Raw genomic sequence first — 23,091 nt, forward strand, 5'->3', positions numbered from 1 at the left:
GATGGCGGTCTAAGCCTCTCAGCGAGCCACTGTGATGGTCATTCCCCGCCCCTCTACAGCTCAGTGCTCCAATGATCGTGGAGGAGCAGAGCAGGAGAGCTGCTGATTGACAGTTAGCAGCTCTCTGCTCAGGGAAGTGAGAGAACCGAGCCATCCGCGGTGTTCGGTAGCTCGGTTCTCAGTGCAGAGACGCAGGGGGACAGATGCAGCATCGGACCAAGGCTGCATCCACCTAGGTAAGTATAATGGAGGAAAAACCCCAAATGCATACTTCTCCTTTATTTGGCCACAGTTATGGTATACTGTTTTATACACTCTATACACTTCCAGGTTCGCTTTTGAGAAGAAGCAGAGGGTAAACAAATAAATACACATTATTTACTTGCTATATTCCTTCAGGAGTCATTTATCAGCTGAGCAAGTGTAATTACCTGAAATCTGTCTTCATATCGAGTTACCACAGGCTTGATAAAAGTGGAAATCAGGCGTGTGATGAGGTTGCCTGTTGTGAAAATATTGGAAGGAATGTATGTGTGCTCACAGGAGACAGAGAACCCAATGTGGAGACCACATGTGTGGTGATATCATTAGTAGTCCAAAGAGCAGTATGGAGATAGGCAGTGGCTCAGTTCTTTTAAAGATGTATATTCTAAAATTGGTAAGAAAAAAAAGTAGAAAATACGTAGGTTGCCTTTTTTTATAATGTTAGATAGAAGTAACTGGGAAGGGGGAGTCGAAATGCTGCAGGCGCAATATAGAAGGAACAAATATAAAGGTGCCCTTGTGCTACAGTGAGCTTTAATGTATGCTCACTGGGTCAAACAGGCTCATAATTTCTATGGGTCCAAAATGCACTGTAAAGTAATTTTTGTTTTCTTTTTTATTGCAATGTGGTAAGTATCAGTTGTGTTTGTTTTGAGCAGGTTTGGGCTTGGAGTACCTAAATGAATGGGAACACTACTCTTATCACATGTACTGTGCATTATACAATGTGTTGACTCCAGGCTCCAGCACACGTGTGAATAAGCCCTTGGGCCTTGTAATTAAGTCAATGCCTATGCAAGGGGGAGCATAGGTGTTCCATGCATCTTTATGCAGGCAGTCTTCTTTATGTCAATGGGGACACAGTGATTGCACAGACACAGGCCTGGTTCTCAAACTGACATCCATGGGGGTGTGGGTGCATGTCCCAGAATGAAAATAGTGTGTATTTGTGTACCCACACCCACACAACTGTCATATTTGGAGCAGTGGCTGTGTCCGTGAAGTCACTGTGTCCACATTGACATGAATGAGACTACCTGCACATGGAACACCTATGCATGCCCATGTTGGCTAACATGGCCCTTGCACATGCTGAAGTATGCTCTTGTGAACAAGGTCATATTGTTAAATTTAGAGCAGTCTTATGGAAAATTCCAATGTTGCTGGGTCAAGATGGTGAGATTGGCTTTGAGTTGTGCAATACCGGAATTTTCTTCCGTAAAAAAAACTGGAGGAAAGTAACACAAAATGTTTCGAAGAGTGGCCAATATCATTTCTGTAATTTTCGAAGCTGCGTAGAACAAATAACAGCTGAAAACTTGTTACAAAAAAAAATGATTTTGTTATTCTAAATGATAAAAGTGACCCCAAATATACAAACACACATTTAAAGAGATATAAGTAGCATGTATGCATTTGGTTTTACAGTTTTCCTTTAAATAGAAAGCAGAGATATATTTAAGCGCAATTATTTACATCAAAGGTGGTTAATTTTCTTTTTTGTCAGAGCTTGTGAACATTGTTCGGAGGAAGGTCAGAGACTAGATACAGGTGTGGTTGAAGACTGAGGATGTGTAACAGGAGACAGGGCTCATTCAACCCTATGCATTGTGCTAACATGCGTTATTGTAATGTGCACCAGTGCACGCCTCTATGCCAGGGGTCTCCAGACTTTCAAAACAAAGGGCCAGCTTATGCCCATACACACTATCGGACCTTTGTCTGACCAAATTCACATCGGAATTTCTGAGGAAAAGAGAATGTGTTCTCTTAGTAAACTCCAATGGACTTCATCGGAATTTCCGATGGAATTACTCCGATGGGGCATGCACGGGCGGAATTTCCGATGGAATAAGTCAGTCGGACTTTTTCAATCGGAAATTCTGATCGTGTGTACAGGGCATAACTGTCCTTCAGGTTTTCAGGGGGCCAGACTTTGGCCAGTAGGAATAGAAAATGAATTCCTTTCAAGAAGATCTGAACAAATAAATAGGGTGGGCAACTACATGGCAATTGAGGATTAATGTGGAAAAATGTAAAATAATGCATTTGGGTGGCAAAAATATGAATGCAATCTACTCACTGGGGGGACAACCTCTGGGGGAATCTAGGATGGAAAAGGACCTGGGGGTCATAGAAGATGATAGGCTCAGAAATGGCATGCAATGCTGCTGCTAACAAAGTAAACAGAATATTGGCATGCATTAAAAAGGGGATTAACTCCAGAGATAAACCAATAATTCACCCACTCTACAACTGGTCCGCCTGCACCTAGAGTATGCTGTCCAATTCTGTGCACCAGTCCTCAGGAAGGATGTGCTGGAAATGGAGTGAGTACAGAAAAGGGCAACAAAATTAATAAAGGGTCTGGAGGATATTAGTTATGAAGAAAGATTACGAGCACTGAACTTATTCTCTCTGCAGAAGAGACGCTTGAGAGGGGATATGATTTAAATTTACAAATACCATACTGGTGACCCCACAATAGGGATAACACTTTTCTATTGAAGGGAGTCTAATAAGGCAAGTGGCCACTCATTAAAATGAGAAGAAAAGAGGTTTAACCTTAAATTGTGTAGAGAGTTCTTTAATGTAAGAGCGGCAAGGATGTGGAATTCCCTTCCACAGGCGTGGTCTCCTCGGGGAGCATGGATAGTTTAAAAAAACTATTATATAAGCACCTGTACGACCACAACATACATGGATATACAATGTAATACTGACATATAATCACACACATAGGTTGGACTTGATGGACTGGTGTCTTTTTTCAACCTCACCTACTATGTAACTATGAATAATTCCCCATCGTTGGTTTTCGTGGGAGGAATAATTCCCCATTGTTGGTGTCAGTGCTGTCAGTGGGAGGAATGGTGCCCCATCATAGTTGTCAGTTGGAGTGCTGGATAAAGGCAAGCACACAGTATGGTAGCTTCCATTGTACAACACATGGCAGCATACCACAATGCACATACCATGAAGTGTAGTGCACGTGGTACCCTTTTCAAATACTGTAGGTGCACATCAGTCAATTTTCCGTTGAGGTGGGTTAGTAGCCCATTCATAATGAATTGGTATGCACAGTCTCACAGCTTTGTTTTCTTTAGGAAGTTGCAAAAGACTAAGTAAAATTCCCAAATTCCTGTTCCCGGCCAACATGGCGCAATAAGGACCTTTGCCCAAAGTTTGGAAGCAGTGGTCTCATTGCAGAGGCCCAACACACCTGCTGAGATAGAGCTCTCCATTCAGCAAAGCTCATGCTCTTGATTGGAGAGTTGTAGCTCTGACTCTGACCTTTGCAGAGAGATAGCTGCTTACACAAAGAGAAAAAACATCCCCCTATAGAGGATGATGGCAGGAAGCAGGTTTATCTACTCAGAATGTTGCCTATTTCTAAAGAAAAGAAACAGTAGGACTGTACACACCTTTTGGTTTTATTCACCTGTAAAGAAGGATTCTCTCTACTGATGCACAAGCCCTTCTTTACATCTATTATTACAAAATCTGATATATTCCAGCTTATTGAGCATTGGACAGCATTCATCAGCTCCTGTGTATTGCCATTTCCCTTCATGACCATGAGTGGCTACAAACCTCACCACTATGCGTTTGGGCCCAGCACAATATACATAGATCATGGGATGTTATTTAGCTGTAGAGAAAAAGAAAAAAAACGATTTACTATCAAAAGACGCAGGCTGGCCATTCACAAATATTTCATGTCTCCGCTGCCTGCGGGGTCTGTGCGCACACAGTATTTAAGTAACCAGACAAATGTTTCTCGGGTTTGCAGCAAAGATATTTCTGTGTTGGCCTCCTCGTTGTTTGTGAATGATGAGCTGCTAAGGTGTATATTTTCTATCTGCAGGTGACAACGCTTGCCGCTTGAACAATGGAGGCTGTGGAACGCTCTGTCTCGCCATTCCTGGAGGGAGAGTTTGTGGCTGTGCTGATAACCAGCATCTGGATGACAATAATTCAACTTGTGTGTGTAAGGCTTCCTCAAACACATCTTTTTTTTCTCTACTGCTTGCAAAACTAGGAAGAGATATATACATTCTCACAGACCTGATAAATATTAACCCTTTAGGACTTATGTAACAAAAAAAAAAGCCTTGTGTTGCCCAAACCAATTGATCAACTTCAAATTGTCCTGTTTGCAGGGCAGAGTTGGTTTTCTTTCATGCGGGTGACTGGTAATAGCCGTGGTTTATCCGCCTCCTTGGCCGTCCCTTTAAAACCTAGGAGAAGGTCATTCACATACTGTGGGTGTGCAAAATGTCATGTGTGGGGGTAGAATATAAATCAATTTTTATCCTAAGGAGGTACCATCCCTTAGAAAGTGCATATAAAAGTACATAGTTGTATGGGACTTTAACCACTTAAGACCCGGACCTTTAGGCAGCTAAAGGACCCGGCCAGTTTTTGCGATTCGGCACTGCGTCGCTTTAACTGACAATTGCGCGGTCGTGCAATGTGGCTCCCAAACAAAATTGGCGTCCTTTTTTTCCCACAAATAGAGCTTTCTTTTGGTGGTATTTGATCACCTCTGCGGTTTTTATTTTTTGCGCTATAAATAAAAATAGAGCGACAATTTTGAAAAAAATGCAATATTTTTTACTTTTTGCTATAATAAATATCCCCCAAAAATATATAAAAAGTGGGGAGGGAGATAGATGGGAAAGCCGCTACTCTTGTGCACATCGCTGGATCAAGATCAAGCTCAGGTACGTACACACCACAGCTCACAAAAAAAATGCTTTTACAGGCATTTGAGCTTTTATTTTTCTGCCTAAAGCTTAAAAAAGCTTGGGCTTTTTTGGGCTTTTTTGCATGTTTTTATTGAGCTTATCCAAGTGACTTTTTTTCACAAACCCTTCCCTCAGCTAATTTTTTCTCTATTTGTGTGCGTTTTTTAGCTTTTATGTGCTTTTTCATGCCTTTTTGCACATTTTTGGGCATTTTTGGGCACTTAGGTATCTCTTCTGCTCAAAAGCTTCTCTCAAAAATGCGAGTTTGGTGGGGTTTTTTTCTGCCTGTATGAGCATATGCCTGTAAACTCCTAAAAAGCAATTCCTAAAAAAGCCATAGTGTGCATGGACTAACATTGAGGGGAGTTTCCAAGCAGAAAGAAATGGGAGCTCAAAAAAGCTCAGAAGCCTGTAGAAGAATCTTCTCTGAGCTTCTTTGAGATGCAGTGTGCATGGGCCCTTACAGGAGGTATGATACGGTACAGGTCACCTGGTGAAAACAGAGGGAAAAAAGCCTTAGGCCGCGTACACACGATCGGTTAAACCAATGAGAATGATCTGATGGACCGTTTTCATTGGTCCAAACCGATCGTGTGTGGGCGCCATCGGTTATTTAACCATCGGTTAAAAAAAAGCCAACTTGTTTTAAATTTAACCGATGGATTCCTAACCGATAGTTAAAAACCGATCGTTAGTAGGCACAACCATCGGTTAAAAATCCATGCATGCTCAGAATCAAGTCGACGCATGCTTCGAAGCATTGAACTTCGTTTTTTTCAGCATGTCGTTGTGTTTTACGTCACCGCGTTCTGACACGATCGTTTTTTTAACCGATGGTGTGTAGGCGTGACGGACCATCAGTCAGCTTCATCGGTTAACTGATGAAAACGGTCCATCGGTCAGTTCTCATTGGATGGACCAATCGTGTATACAGGGCTTTAGGCCTCGTACACACGTCCGAGAATCTCGTCAGGGAAAACCTGTCGTTTTTCTTGGCAAGAAACTCTTGCCGCCGGAGTGTACTGACTTTCATTTCAAAAGAACCGCGGTGACATCATCGCGTATGACGAGAATGCGCTCGTCACATTCGATGCCGTCGCCACCATCTTGCTTCACCCTACCTATGCCGTGGAAGCTACCACGCATGCGTCAAAGTCATTTCGAGCATGCGCGGGTTTCCACGGCGACAGGTAAGTATACACACTCTCGGGTTTCTCGTCGGGAAACAGGCCGACAAGAATCTCAACGAGAAAAAAGAGAGCAGGTTCTCTTTTTTTGTCGTTGAGATTCTGGCCAGATTTCCAGACGAGAAACCTGAATGCCTCGTACACACGAACGGGAATCTCGGCAAGCAGTTTTCTTGCTGGTTTTTGCCGAGAAACCCGGTCGTGTGTACGAGGCCTTATAAAACAAATGCAGCCGCCACATCTAAGGATTGGTAAGCTGCAATATAATACATTTTTATTTCCTACCACTTTAGCAGTCTACACTCCATTTAAAACAGAAAAAAAGGTTGGCTGGAGTTCAATAAGTTCTAAAAAATAAGAAGCAGTAGGGATGCAACAGCCCTTATAGAAAAATCTGGAACATCTTTACAATTGCACAGAATAGTATAGCGAGTCATTTCATAGGTCAGTGAAAGGCCAGTACGGGAAACAGAATTTCAGATAGAATTTTTATACATATGGATGAATTCTGAAATGTTAAAATCATTATGTTCATTGTTTACTCCTCACCTCAGCTGTGAAAGAAAGTCTGCATCTTTATTCGTGTTTAATTCAAATTTCACCGAGACATGAAGCTTTGTTAGTGCCGTTTTCTTCTTGTCCTCATTTACAGATCTACTTGTTAGAGATGTAAACAAAACTATGCAAATTGTTGGTTTCTGTGCTAATGAAAGGTAGTTTCTATTGTACAGAACCTGTTTACACAAAGTCCATATTTCTGGCACAAACACATACAAATTACCAGGATGGTCTGCTAACGAGGAGTATGGAGACTTGCTCGGCAAGTTCCCCAAGTCTTTGGAGAATATGGGGGTGGTTTACTGGAGAAGTAGGGTGCGTTCGCTAGGGAAGGAGTTTTCACTTAGTGTAGTGAATGTGGTAAAAATTCAGGGCCAGATTCACAAAAGAGATACGACGGCGTATCTCCTGATACGCCGTCGTATCTCTGTGATCCGCCTGTCCTAACTATGCGGCTGATTCATAGAATCAGTTACGCATAGCTAGCCCTAAGATCCGACAGGTGTAATTGACTTACACTGTCGGATCTTAAGGATGCAATTCTATGCCGGCCACTAGGTGGCGAGGCCATTGCGGTCGGCGTAGAATATGCAAATGACTAGTTACGGCGATCCACGAACGTCCGCGTTACCCGTCGCTCTAACTTTACGTCGTTTCCGTCGAGTTACGCCACGTAAAATTAGGGCTGAGCCCTAGTTGTTCTAAGCCAGGTTAAGTATGGCCGTTATTCCCGCGTCGAAATTTAAAAAATCACGTCGTTTGCGTAAGTCGTCCGTGAATGGCGCTGGACGCCATTTACGTTAACGTCTAAACAAATGACGTCCGTGCGACGTCATTTAGCGCAATGCACGTCAGGTAATTTTCCCGACAGAGCATGCGCAGTACGTTCGCCGCGGCAGCGCGCCTAATTTAAATGGTGCCCGCCCCATTTGAATTAGGCGGTGTAACGTAAATCAGATACGTTACGCTGCCGTGGAACAACGTAATTCTTTCAGAATCTGGCCCATACTTTGTATAGAATACCCAATTATGTGCAAACATAGAACAAATTGAATTTGCTTGCTCATGATTGGATGAGCTTTGTAAAAAATCCCCTTGCAAAGTGAAAGTTCAGTGTTCTAAAAGAGAAGTATGAGACTTTTTTTTTTTTTTTGGGGGAAATCATACAGTAATTATAGTGCCTTGAAAACATATTTATACCCTTTGAAATTTTCCAGATTTTGTCATGTTACAACCAAAAATGTAAATGTATTTTATTGGGATTTTATGTGATAGACCAACACAAAGTGGCACATAATTGTGAAGTGGAAGGAAAATGGTAAATGGTTTTCATTTTTTTTTACAAATAAATATCTGAAAAGTGTGGGTGCATTTGTATTCAGCCCCCTTTACTCTGATACCCCTATTTAAAATCTAGTGGAATCAATTGCCTTCAGAAGTCACCTAATTAGTAAATAGAGTCCACCTGTGTGTAATTTAATCTCAATATAAATACAGCTGTTCTGTAAAGTCCTCAGAGGTTTGTTACAGAACAAACAGCATCATGAATGCCAAGGAACACACCAGACAGGTCAGGGATAAAGTTGTCACTTAGCTTAAAGCATGGTTAGGTTATAAAAAAAAATTACCCCCAGCTTTGAACATCTCACAGAGCCAGGGATGGACTGGCCATTGGGACTATAGGGAGTTTCCCGGTGGGCCGATGGCTCAGTGGGCTGGCTTCAGTGACAGCGGACTGCCGCTCCCTCTGCTCCTCTGTCTCTCCCTCCCCGCAGCGCTCACCTGGGGGGAACAAAGAAGCAGGGGGAGTACCAGAGGAGCAGGGGGGACGACAGAGGAGCATGGGGGATGACAGAGGAGCATGGGGGGGAGGGGACAGACAGCTGACTCAACAGCTATGGCCTGGGAGTTTCTCACTTCTGCCTTATCTTGTCACATAATGGGGAACACCAAACTGATTCTTTGCCCCGGGTGAAATAATGTCTAGCTTCCCCACTGGTACTGCCTATAAGAGTACCAGTACCAGACGTTTTACTCTAATAAACTAGAACGGCTAGTGGCTACTGAAGGGGGAGAGGGGGTGCGGGTGGCCGGGGGGGGGTGCGGGAGTTGTCCGGCCACCATGGAAGAGACCTGTCAAAGTGGGCCAGTCTGGATGAAGTCCAGGGCCAAATTTCTGTCCCTGCACAGAGCTCTGTTCAATCCATCATCTGAAAATGGAAAGAGTTTGGCACAACTGCAAACCTACCAAGACATGGCCGTCCACCTAAACTGACGGGCCGGGCAAGGAGAGCATTAATCAGAGAGGCAGCCAAGAGACCCATGGTAACTCTGGAGGAGCTGCAGAGATCCACGGCTCAGGTGGGAGAATCTGTCCACAGGGCAACTATTATGCCGCGTACACACGGTCGTTTTTTGTCTTGGAAAAAACGTTGTTTTTTATCATGAAAAAAAACAACATTTTTTCAAACTTCATTTGAAAGTGCCTTTAGTGCTTTTGATGGTATTTAATCATCATTGGGTATTTTTTATTTTTTGCTATAAAACAAAAAAAGAATCAACAATTTTGAAACATTCATCAAAAAATGTTTGTGATCACCAGACCTATATGATTTTTGTGTACATCCCATTTTAAAACTAGGCACAATAACTTGGAGTTGGCCCACCCCTTAGTGACTAAAACAGACTTTACATTATATCTAGATCAAAGGTCACCCTTGCATGGGTGACTAGGGGCAAAATTTAAGGATTCTTGCAAACAACCTTGCCCACAGCCAGATTCGTATGCCATACAGTGGTTCTGAATACTCGCACCAAATAGCCAAAGCTAATGAGCCACAGAGTTGGAGCTCATTAGCAGATCCACTCCAGAGGCAGAAGCAGCTTTTAGACACATCTGAATGCTGCAATCCAGCTACCCATGTGAATGTAGTATTAGGAAAGAAGATAACTTTAGAAAGGTAGCAACTTTGGTTCCCCTGTCCCATTGGGTGACATTTAATAAGGATACAGAGACGTTACCCCATCTGCATTGCCCGCAAGTCCATCCTTCCTTTAAGTATATACGCATTTTTATTATTTTTTACATTATTAGAACGTATTGTATCTTTTCTTCTGTTAATTACTTACAGTTAACATTGATGAAACCTCACCGAAGTTATGCAGCTTGGAAGAATTTCAGTGTAAAAACCAGCACTGCATACAAGACGGCTGGAAATGCGACGGAGAGGACGACTGCCTGGATGGGAGCGATGAAAATGTTGACGCCTGCTGTACGTACTTGTCATTTACAACGTATTTATTTATTTATAGATGAACCCAGACGGTGTGTTACCGCTGTCTGTTCCAGCGGGTGTCCAGGGCTTCCAACTCATATAACTGTGAATGTATTAACAAGAATTATAATTGCTTAATTATGTAACAAGGCTATGAGGACAACGATTTACAACCCAGAAAAATGTCAAGTGAAGCTAACATGGAAAAGTCTTAGACAAAATATCAACTTCACCTTAAGTGCTTCCTATATTCATACTGAAAACCCTTATATAAATATTTATTAAAGCAGAACTAAACCCATCGAATAAACAGTTTAAAAACTGTTACATTCCGACAAGTGCCAGGAATGTAACTATTCCATTTAATTGTGCTCTCAACCAAACTGTCAAACCATCAAATGGTCAGTGTCATAACCATAGGGGTGCTCAGCCTATTGCATTAGGGTGTGCACCCCAAAGCTCAAACACACATGAACGCCACCTGCTGTCACAGGGAGGAGGCTCTGATGGTGGGAGACAGTTGATTGGGAGCATATTACGCTACATCCTTGGTATAAGTGTAATGTGTTTCTACAGTTGAACCTAGCCTTTAATATAATGGGGTCATTTACACTGGTCACTGGTAGTGTTGAGCGGAATACGCCATATTCGATTTCGCGATATATCACGAATATATAGCCGAATATTCGTGAAATATTCGCTAAAATCGAATATTCGTGATATTTAAAAAAAAAAAAAAATTGCGAAATTTCGCTAATGCGAATTTATTGCAAACATTTTGCGAATTTTTTTTTTTTTTTTTTTTTGATTGGCTCTGATGCAAAAGAAGGGCGGAGAAAGTATTCTCGAATATTCGTAAATCGAATATTCGGAATATTTTATCAAAAAAAAAAAATGTTGTGAAATATTTTGACAACTGTGTTAGGAGAACTCTGATTGGCTCTGATGCAAAAGAAGGGTGGAGAAAGTATTTGCGAATATTCGGAAATCGAATATTCGCGAATACTTTCTCCACCCTTTTTTTGCATCAGAGCCAATCAGAGTTGTCAAAATCTCGCAATCAATTTCGCATTCGCATTAGCGAAATTTCGATAAAATATCACCAATATTCGATTTCAGAATATTCGCGAATACTTTCTCCGCCCTTCTTTTGCATCAGAGCCAATCAGAGGTCTCCTACCACAGTTGTCAAAATATTTCACAACATTTTTTTTTTGATAAAATATTCCGAATATTCGATTTCCGAATATTCGAGAATACTTTCTCTGCCCTTCTTTTGCATCAGAGCCAATCAGAAAAAAAAATAAAAAATTCGCAAAATGTTCGCAATAAATTCGCATTAGCGAAATTTCGCAATTTTTTTTATATTCGGAATAGCGAATATTGGCCGCGAAATTCGAGATATTCGCGAATACTCGAATATGCCATATTCGAGCCGAATATTCGCAATACGAATATTCGTGAGCAACACTAGTCACTGGCACCCCAACCACCCACCTGGTGCCACCCCTGGATAATGCTAATGCACATGGGGTAATTAGGGTGTGCCCAGGCACACCCTGTGCGCACTCCTATGGTCATAACTGACCACATGTGCAGCGCCATGGCAGTTGAAGGTCAAGCAGAGGTTAAGATGACAACTTCCATGGCTGAAAACGATTGGAGAGTTTAGTTCCGCTTGTGACATGTCTAGGCCCCTTTGTTGTAGTGAGGAAACAATACACTGCAAAGTGCAGTTAAAGCATTCTTAGAGGACCATTATTGTTTTTTGCCCTACCGGTATTCAGCAGGGCAAAATTATCCATCATGCATGCCTCTGCCAAGCTTCACTAAGGCCCCTTTCAGACTGAGATGGGGGCCGCATCGGCAGTAAAGCGCCGCTATTTTTAGCGGCGCTTTACAACCAATTTGTCTGCTCTATTCAGGCGCTAGCGGGGCGGTTTTACCCCCGCTAGTGGCCGAGAAAGGGTTAAAAACACTGCAAAGCACCTCTGCAGAGGCGAATTGCCGGTGGTATAACATCGGTGTCCCATTGATTTTAATGGGCGGGAGCGGTGGAGGAGCGTTATACACACCGCTCCTTCACTGCTCCAAAGATGCAGCTAGCAGGACTTTTTTACCGTCCTGCTAGCTAGCACACCACTCCAGTGTGAAAGCCCTCAGGGCTTTCACACTGAAGACACAGCAGCAGCTGTTCAGGGGCGGTTTGCAGGTGCTATTTTTAGTGCAATAGAGCCTGCAAACCGCTCCAGTGTGAAAGGGGTCTAAGCAGAAGTTAGACTTACGTCAAAAGCACCCAGAAATGGTGTAAGACAAAGCGCTGGAGAGTACTGAACTGGCCAGCAAGGAGTCCAGATCTAAATCCCATAGAGCACCTGTGGGAGCATGGGAGAATAAGGCCCCTTTCACACCTGCGGTCCGTATGTCCGCTTTTTCATCCATCCAAAAAAGGGACATACATTGGTCCCTATGAGATCGCGGGCGTCAGTGGATGAACATCCGCTGACACCCGATCTCGCTCGCTTCCGCAATGCTCCGATTCGGCAGACGGAGGAAAACCCTATTTTTCCTTCAGTTTGCGGATCGGATCGGATTGGATGAACACGGACAGATGGTCCATGTTCATCTGATCTCCCCATAGGGGAGAGTGGAGAAAAGACAGGGCGGTCCCTGCACAGTGTGCGGGGACCGCCCTGTCATCCGCCAGCTCAGCGGGGATCAACGGAGCGATCCCCGCTGAGCAAGCGGAGGTTCATGGGGCGGATCATTACTGATCTGCCCAGTGTCAAAGGGCCCTAAAACAGCAGTTATGAAAAGGAACCCTTCCAATCTGAGAGACCTGCAGCAATTGGCAAAAGAGTGGTCCAAAATTCCAATAGAGAGGTGTAAAAAAACTCATTAATGGTTACAGGAAGCGATTGATTTCAGTTATTTTTTCCAAATGGAGTACTATCAAATATTAAATAGAGGGTGCCAATGATTTTGTCCAGTCCATTTTTTCAGTTTTGCATGGAATGGGTCAGATTTGGCTTTTTGCTTCTCCACTTTTTGGTGTCATACCAATACAAACAAAATAAATAAACATGAGAATGCCTGGGCCTCGTACACACGACCGAGTTTCTCGGCAAAAACCAGCAAGAAACTTGCTGGGAGAAATTTTTTTGCCGAGGACATTTTCGTCGGGGAAACTGTCGAGAAACTCGACGAGCCAAAAAGAGAGCAAGTTCTCTATTTCCTTGACGGGAATGGAGAAAAATGGCTTCCCGAGTTCCTCGACAGCCTAACAAGGAACTCGACGAGCAAAACGATGTGTTTCGCCCGTCGAGTTTCTCGGTCGTGTGTACGAGGCTTAAACATTTATAATTGCAACCATTTTCTTGGCGAAGTGGTGCATTATCTGACAGAAATGCAGAGGTGCCAATATTTTTGGCCATGACTATAAATACAGTTGTGACTCTCCCATAAACAACTTAAAGTGTATCCAAAATATCAATTTTTAATATGTAACACCTTACTAGTCCTTAGAAATGGTTGCTGCATTTGTTTTCTTTTATCAGCCTACTCTTTTGTTCTTATAGAGGAATGTTGTCACCCTAGGATGGGAGGTGTTTTGGAACTACAGAACATCACCCTCTATTCTCTTCTCCAAAATATAGTAGAGAGGTGTTCTGTAGTCCTAACACACTGTTCCTAATAACATTCTTTGATAGTAAGTACACAAGACACAGGACAACACTGCAGTAGGCTCGGAGAGGGGAGGTGACACAGTGATATTTTCTCTGTTTCAAATGCTGCTTAATGCAAAAAATACCTCCTTAGACCCAGTCTGTTCAAACAGTATAGTCACCCAAACCTCCCAACTTTTTAAGATGGGAATGAGGGACGCCTATTAGCAAAAGTATGTAGGCATAAGACACACCTCCTGCCACACCCTCTAAGGAAGAATTATACAAAAATAAAGATTACCGTATTTGCCGGCGCAGCTTTTGAACAATGGACACCTGCAGTCTGACTGAGAATCTGCATACAGGTACCGGCGTATAAGACGACCCCCAAGTTTTCAGGCAATTTTTTTAAGTACAAAAGGTCGTCTTATACGCCGGAAAATACAACGATTGAACCCACAAGAGCTTTTTTTTTACTACTACTATTCCTTTATATTGGCTCTTGAGATTTACAAATATAGAAGATTTAGAAATTGGATGAAAGGTTTAGCACTGGAAAACACTTTTTGAAAGATAAAAAAAATATTTTATATACATGAGGAGGAAAGAGTGACTTTTTTCCAAATCGGAGACAGTCCCTCGAAATCAGGGACGGTTGGGAGCTATGTAGTCACCTGCTGACTTTTCATCATTCACAGACAGCTTAACTTTTTAATAAGACACAGAAGTTGACTCCAACACAATTTTGCTTCAGCTAATTGAAGTACAGAGAATGTTTTTCCTGTATAGGTGTGAGGCCTCGTACACACAACCGAGTTTCTCGGCAAAAAACAGCAAGAAACTTGTTTTTTTTGTTTGTTTTTTGCCGAGGAAACCGGTCGCGTGTACATTTTTCGACAAGGAAACTGTCGAGGAACTCGTCGAGCCAAAAAGAGAGCATGTTCTCTATTTCCTTGACGGGAATGGAGAAAATTGGCTTGTCGAGTTCCTTGACAGCCTAACAAGGAACTCGACGAGCAAAACTATGTGTTTCGCCCGTCGAGTTCCTCGGTCGTGTGTACGAGGCCTAAGAAGACAGTAACTTTCCTAAGCCCTGTTTCTGTGAATAACTAACACTTGCTGAGGGAACATGGAAGAAATGGGGAGGGTCTAGCTGGAACTAGCACTAAACAAGAGAGGTAGACATGGGAGAAACCAAAATCACTTTACTAAACAAGTTGTAGTGGACAGAACCCATCACTAGATGTCAGCATATAATATGAAACAACAACAGCCTAATGCAATGCAATTCAACATAGAAAGTGGGGCAGAACAGTATTCCATGACTCTAAAGGCTAGTATACAGATCAGACTTTTCCGTGGATTTTTGATTGAAGGGCGTTGGCCGTGAACTTGTTCTGCATACAGACGACACTCAGCAAACCGCATGGTTTTTCAGCTCTTTACCGCAACCCTTTGGGCAACTTCTGCTATTGTTGTCTGAGGCCTCGTACACATGACCGAACATGTCTGCTGAAACTGGTCCGCAGACCAGTTTCCGTGGACATGTCCAACCGTGTGTAGGGCCTACCGGACCGGATTCCTGGTCTAGCAGACAGGTTTCCAGCAGACAAAAGTTTCTTAGCATGCTAAGAAACTTGTCCGCTGGAACCATGTCCGTCAGACATGTCCGATGGTCAGTATGACTCATCGGACATGTCCGCTGGTTATGACGTATAACCAGCAGCCCGAAATCCCGCGCATGCGTCAAATTGATTCGACGCATGCGTGGAAGCATTGAACTTCTGCGTCAGAGAACGTTGGTGTCGTATACGTCACCGCGTTCTCTGTCCGCGGGGATTTTGGTCTGATGGTGTGTACACACATCAGACACAAACCTCCCAGCAGACATGTCCGATGAAAATGGTCCGCGGACCGTTTTCATCGGACATGTCTGGCCGTGTGTACAAGGCCTGATGTTTAGCATTGGTTCTAAGCATGCGTGTTTGTACTTTAGATTTTAGCCCGACGGATTTGTGTAAACACAATCGGATGATCCGACATAACACATTTGTTCTTGGAAAATTTGAGAGCATGCACAGCAACATTTGTTGTCGGAAATTCGGACAACAATTGTTCGATGGAGCATACAGACGGTCAGATTGCCCGATAAAACACATCTGTCGGACCATTGTTGTTGGAAAATCCGATCGTGTGTACGGGCCTAAAAAGAGGTGTATGGATCACAAAAATGTCTGGAAAGAATTAAAAATCAGTGGATAGGTACTTCCCTGGAATTCAGATTTCAAATGTTCCATTTTAATACTCCAACTACTAATTTTAATTATCACCCATCATGTTCATCATTATTACCAGATATTCTTACACCAGCAAATAGAAGAGCCTGTGACATTGTGAGTGTGACCTTTGGCCATAACCCGTGTTTATTGAAAAGTTGTGTATCAGGCCTAATTATCTGTAGTATCTTTTTCAGCACTGTTAAGGTCAAACAGATCATAAACCCGATTTTTGTGACACACAGCTCCAGAAGCAATGAAAATTAATGAGAAAGATTTATAATCGCCAGACTAATTGTTCAGCTCAAACGTCTGGATTCTCAAGTGTTGTTGAAATAATTACTAAGTTATAAAATTTAACAAGTTCCAATGCAAAGTGATAGGATGCTGGTCAGTCGGATAACATAGAAGTTACTAGAGAAAAAAACAGTTTTGCCCATAGTATCTCCATATTTTTAATTGTTTTTTTTTTTACTTTAAAGCAAATTTAGCATAATTAGAGCTGCGATTGGCTGCTGTGGAACACTTTCTTTAAGGTGCCATTGAAAACATGGAATGATTTCTTGAATCCATGGAACACTTACCTAAATGTGCCTTCACAATTGACTTTAAAATAAAATGTACTGTATGTAAACATTAAATATATATAATATATTTAAATTATGTCTAAAAAGTATTCAAATACGTATTTTTATAAGAGTAGACCCATTAGATTTCTTTTTATTTATTGACCTAGAAAAATAACAGAAAATGAGAGGAAATTTTTCAAGAGCAAGAAAAAGCCTTACCAACTGCTGTTCTGGTGACAACTCAAAATTTGGATTGTTTTCCTGTACAGTCAAGCATTAGTCAACAAGACACATAGAGAGAGGTTATAATCCTTCACCATTTTATATGGCATAGGGTCCCTTAGCCAAAGTAAACTGCAGAGCACCCTTTTGCTTAAGTGTTGTCTATCTAGAGAACTTAAAGTGATTGTAAAGCTTCTTTTTTTTTAAAAATAACAAACATGTCATACTTACCTCCACTGTGCAGATCGTTTTGCACAAAGTGACCCCGAACATCCTCTTCTGGGATCCTTGGGTGGCGCTATCAGCTCCTCCCCACATCGTATAACCCCCTAGGAGAAGTGCTCTTCCAGAGAATTACTTTGCGGGCACGATCCCGAGTCCAGCATTTGCATCCATAGATGCTGAATGTAGGACTCGGCCCCGCCCCCCGGGCTCCCATGTCATTGGATTTGATTGACAGCAGTGGGAGCCAATGGCTGTGCTGCTATCAATCTATCCAATCAAGAGCCGAGAACCCTGGGCAGAGAGGAAGAGCGCGTCTCCACCGAGGGAATTACAGAGCTCAGGTGAGTAAAATGAAGGGGCTAGGGGGACGGTCACTGTCAGAAGTTTTTTCACCCTAATGCATAGGATGTATTAAGGTGAATAAAACATGAGGGTTTACAACCCCTTTAAGGACTCCTTCGTGTCACTTGTATTTGGAAGTATGTAAACTCCAACAGTGAATTTTTCTTGTTCCTTTTTGGTCAGATAATTATACCAGGAATAAGGAGGAAATAAGGGAAATACCTACAGAAGCTGAGACCAGCCACAGTTGCACTTCAACCTCCTCAACGTACAATACAGGGAATCTAAAATAGTTAATATGCAAATACAGTGATACCTATTATAAATAAGGTGCCAAATGTGATATTAAACAGCGCTCAAAAAAATATGTGAAAATGTAAATATCAACAAATATAATATTGGTACAGTGACATAGTGAAAAATAAATAAATAATCCACCCTCTAAGTGAGTCAATATATCCAAAAATCCGTGCAAAAATCGCATCAAAAAATACCAGGTTGGCAAATAAAGTCCATGAACTGTCTAAGTGAACAAAAAAATATATATAAATAGTTCATAAATGGAGAGCAAAGGAAAAGAAAAAATCCTTCCCGATCTTCAATAAGTGCTTTCACCACACCACAGTGACTGCGTGCTTCAACCACCCATCAGAAATGCAAACTCACCGCAACAAATGGCCTGACACTTTCGTGTTTAGGCACACAGGCTTGTTAACTGACCCCCTCAGTTTAGTTGATAGAACTCCTTCTTTTCATATAGGGTGGAGCATTCAGTTAAACAGATGGAGATCCGAAGCAAAAAGAAAACTCCAAGATAACAGCCATATGCAAATAAGAAAAAGAGAGCACAATAGTGTGATACTGTAACACAACTTTTAATAACACACTACAAATCTCCCAAAGAATGCACTCACAAAGGTAACTCTTGTTACAAGCAGTGTATAAATCCAAAAACTGACACGGTGTAAAACAAAAAATAAAGATATCCTCCAGGTGAACTAGTGGTCACAGCGGACCAACGAATAGCCCAAGTGTTACTCACAGCCCTTGTGCAGGTGTACTGGAGCTGCTGCTTAGGTAATTGAGCTGGTGGCAGATTAGACCATTCCACGTTCAAGCTTAGAATGTTAGGTGTGCGGTTGTGACTTCAGTAATCACGGGGAGTGATTACTGAAGTCACAACCGCACACCTAACATTCTAAGCTTGAACGTGGAATGGTCTAATCTGCCACCAGCTCAATTACCTAAGCAGCAGCTCCAGTACACCTGCACAAGGGCTGTGAGTAACACTTGGGCTATTCGTTGGTCCGCTGTGACCACTAGTTCACCTGGAGGATATCTTTATTTTTTGTTTTACACCGTGTCAGTTTTTGGATTTATACACTGCTTGTAACAAGAGTTACCTTTGTGAGTGCATTCTTTGGGAGATTTGTAGTGTGTTATTAAAAGTTGTGTTACAGTATCACACTATTGTGCTCTCTTTTTCTTATTTGCATATGGCTGTTATCTTGGAGTTTTCTTTTTGCTTCGGATCTCCATCTGTTTAACTGAATGCTCCACCCTATATGAAAAGAAGGAGTTCTATCAACTAAACTGAGGGGGTCAGTTAACAAGCCTGTGTGCCTAAACACGAAAGTGTCAGGCCATTTGTTGCGGTGAGTTTGCATTTCTGATGGGTGGTGGAAGCACGCAGTCACTGTGGTGTGGTGAAAGCACTTATTGAAGATCGGGAAGGATTTTTTCTTTTCCTTTGCTCTCCATTTATGAACTATTTATATATATTTTTTTGTTCACTTAGACAGTTCATGGACTTTATTTGCCAACCTGGTATTTTTTGATGCGATTTTTGCACGGATTTTTGGATATATTGACTCACTTAGAGGGTGGATTATTTATTTATTTTTCACTATGTCACTGTACCAATATTATATTTGTTGATATTTACATTTTCACATATTTTTTTGAGCGCTGTTTAATATCACATTTGGCACCTTATTTATAATAGGTATCACTGTATTTGCATATTAACTATTTTGGATTCTATAATTTTTAAAGCAGCAGCTCTTGCATATTTATTAATTTATTCATTTATTTTATAAATATCACTAGTGTTCACATTTATTCTCCAGCTACGCGCAGTGAGGGTGGCTCACATTAGACGGCCCTTATCTCCACCCCTTTTTTCTACTTTAATACAGGGAATCTGTCCCTCTGTTGCAGTGATGGCGAACCTTGGAACCCCAGATGTTTTGGAACTACATTTCCCATGATGCTCATGCACTCTGCAGTGTAGTTGAGCATCATGGGAAATGTAGTTCCAAAACATCTGGGGAGCCAAGGTTCACCATCACTGCTCTATTGTATGTGATGATGACAAGTCTCTGTCCACAGAGCAGAGACAGGGGAGGAAAGTGCTGGAGACAGCTGGAGCTAGAAGACAGCTGGAGCTAGAAGATCAGCACTGTACCTACTAGTAGATTTAATGGGAATTTTGCCCTTGCAGAGCGAGGGAGTCATTGCAAGGGTGATTTTTTTTATATATTCCTGGAGTTGGACATTAAAATGTGCTTACATAAATAGATCTTCATGTTATCTTATTTTGAAATAGACCAGACCAATCATCTGGTGAATATCTGCCCCGTCCTGATTAGTCCTATGTAATTTAGTGCATGCACGAGAAGAATCACACTGAAACCATGCTCAGATATGTGATACTTCCTTTATTGCTACTGGGTGCATGGGGTTATATAGGGGCATCATTAGCATAGCGTTATCTGGATACTTGTAGCTTCTGATTGATCATGTCCATGTAAGGTGAACTTCCTCCAGAATCTAGGTCTCATCATCTTGGGTGTAGTCTTGGGTGGAGGCGCCATCTTAGTTACATGCTCTTCACTCGATGGGAGGGGGTGCTGATAGCGGCCATTTTGAGCAAGGAATATAAAAGCAGTTTGATATACAAAAATATAGATTTTGTAAGTATACAAAAAATACATAGAAAATAGGCATTTTACCTGAACTATCACAGTTTTATGTTATCCTCCCCACAGCCCTGATGATGGGGGACTATTGGCTACCCAAAATGCATTTGCTTTCTTTTGTGACATTTTGTCATAGAAAATAAAGATGTACTGGACTTACGTTATAGTTGTGGCGCTCTCACTCTCTCCACATTCCTTATCTATGCTACAGACAAGAGGAGAGGAGGAAGGTTTCTGTAGTCCTATGCTGCTTCTCCATAGATTTAGTAAGTAGTGTAGAAGTAGTAAGAAGTGTGTTACTGGCAGAATCACTAGATGAAAATTAAGAAAAAAAAAAAAGCTTAGCAAAAAAAAAAAGGAATGCAATCACTACATCTAAGGACTGGTAACCTGCAATAAATTACCTTTTTTTTCTTGAGTTTGGATACACTTTAATCCCGAAATCCCTTTTGAGTGAGGTTTCTTCTCTCAAAAAAATAAATAAATAAATAGGCAATCTTTTTTTGGAACAGCATGGTGGTAGATCCTTCAGGGACCTGTTTGCTTGGAGTTGGTACATTCTACCTGTTTCACAACAGATTCCCTACAAATCAACCACAATGTGTACTGTTTATGGCTGGGGAATGGGTATTACAAGCTCCAGAGGCAAGAACTGATGAATGTTTCTTTACTCTCTATAAAGGTTAACTTTCTTTTAGCGCAGTTCATTATTTACTGTACTAGGACCAAAACTGTTGAGAAAAATAAATTGTTAACGTAAGTTGCGCAAAAGCCAATTATGCTGAGTGCTGCCACTGGAAGATCACTTTCTGGAACATGAATCACTAAAAAGCTGATTACCATTTGGTTGTTAACAATATAAAAATTATGAGCCATTGTTTCTGGAATTAAAGCTTATCTCAGTGTTGACAAATGACTTAGTAGCATTCATTTTCTTTTGAACAAAATACCATTAAAAACTCATTTAGCTCTTTATTCATCTGTTAATAAAAATAAATGCTATCTGACATGCTCCCTCATCACGCTATAATTTTGGAGCCCCATTTACATGCATTATTTTGGAGCCGGGCTCATTTGCAAGCAGCGCATGTTAAGTGTTTTTACTTGCGGCTTCTTGTTTTGCTAGTGAACCACAGCTGTCCGGGAGATCAATTTAAGTGCCAGAGTAACCGCTGCATTCCCAAGAGGTGGCTTTGTGATGGCGCCAATGATTGCGGAAATAATGAAGACGAATTTAATGAGACCTGCTCAGGTAAGATGTGTGAGCGACTCTTTGTACGTGGCAGGAAACTGTAGCTTGTCACACTTAAGTAGCACCGATCATAAAGAGATTACGCTTTAAAACTAACCCAGTGAAGCTAAACACATCATTTTTCATACTGTTTAAAAGCTATTGTTTGGATTTAGATGCAGTGTACCTTCACAGAATTTTCCAAAACTGGTACTTTGGCTGTGAGAGGTCTACGGTGTTCTTAATAGCCCAGTGATTTCTTACAGCTGTGGGCAGCTCCAACAGTGATAGGTAAGATTACCTGGGGAAGTTGTATTGTATAAGCATCTTTACCAGCATCCCTTGTTGGTGAAGATCCTTTTTTTCCCATAATTACATGGTGAAGCCATCCACCAATTCACTAGAGAATCCTGCATATAGTGTGAGCAGGTTTGTAAGGTGTGTGAATGTTACCTTGCTTGGTCACTGCCAACCAGATTTCCTCCTCTTGTGTCAATCCTCTTACTGCACCCTACATAATGTATAGGAACAGGATCCAACAAGTGGCTTGAGACCCATTCATAGTGATTGTGGGCAATTGGTGGAGCAGGACCTGAGGTGCAAAATAGGAAAGAGCAAAACTGAGAGTTATCATTTCCCTGAATTCATGGTGGAAATGTTCATGGCAGAATTTTCCAAAACTGGTACTTTCGCTGTGAGAGGTCTACAGTGTTCGTAATAGCCCAATGATTTCTTACAGCTGTTGGCAGCTCCAACAGTGATAGGTTAGATTACCTGGCAAAGTTGTATTGTATAAGGATCTTTACCAGCATCCCTTGTTGGTGAAGATCCTTTTTTCCCCATAATTACATGGTGAAGCCATCCACCAATTCACTAGAGAATCCTGCATAAACTGCGGGCAGGTTTGTAAGGTGTGTGAATGTTACCTTGCTTGGTCACTGCCAACCAGATTTCCTCCTCTTGTGTCAATCTTCTTACTGTACTCTACATAATGTATAGGAACAGGATCCAACAAGTGGCTTGAGACCCATTCATAGTGATTGTGGGCAATGGGTGGAGCAGGACCTGAGGTGAAAAGTAGGGAAGAGCAAAACTGAGAGTTATAATTTCTCTGAATTCATTGTGGAAATGTTCACGACAGAATTTTCCAAAACTGGTATTTTGGCTGTAAGAGGTCTCTGGAGTTCTTAATAGCCCAGTGATATCCTACGGCTCTGGTTAGCTCCTACAGCGATGGGTTAGAGCAGTGGTCATCAACCCTGTCCTGCAGGGCCCACTAACAGGCCAGGTGTTATGTATTACCTTGGGGAGATGCAGTCTAGAATACTGCAATCACTGAGGAACAAATGATATCAGCTGTGATGTATTTCAGTTATCTTGCAAACCTGGCCTGTTAGTGGGCCCTGCAGGACAAGGTTGATGACCACTGGGTTAGAGTACCTAGGGAAGTTGTTTGGTATCCATCGCAATCCCTATTGGTTGATGGCACCAGCATACAATTATAGGAAAATAAGGATTGTCACAAGCACCCCTTTTGGTAAATAT

The 23,091-nt window shown here is 41.9% G+C and overlaps 1 protein-coding gene across 1 annotated transcript in view; it reads left to right on the top strand.

Moving 5' to 3' along the window:
• Nucleotides 1-23,091, top strand: part of LRP1B (LDL receptor related protein 1B) — a 1,757,966-nt gene that overhangs the window by 991,210 nt on the left and 743,665 nt on the right. The window contains exons 15-17 of the mRNA XM_040358043.1: nucleotides 4,133-4,255; nucleotides 9,892-10,032; nucleotides 21,442-21,567. Of these exons, the coding sequence (XP_040213977.1) occupies nucleotides 4,133-4,255; nucleotides 9,892-10,032; nucleotides 21,442-21,567 (390 nt within the window). The remainder of the gene's footprint in view (nucleotides 1-4,132; nucleotides 4,256-9,891; nucleotides 10,033-21,441; nucleotides 21,568-23,091) is intronic.

The sequence above is a fragment of the Rana temporaria genome, chromosome 6 (assembly GCF_905171775.1).
Source record: "Rana temporaria chromosome 6, aRanTem1.1, whole genome shotgun sequence".
Classification (NCBI taxonomy): Eukaryota; Metazoa; Chordata; class Amphibia; order Anura; family Ranidae; genus Rana; species Rana temporaria.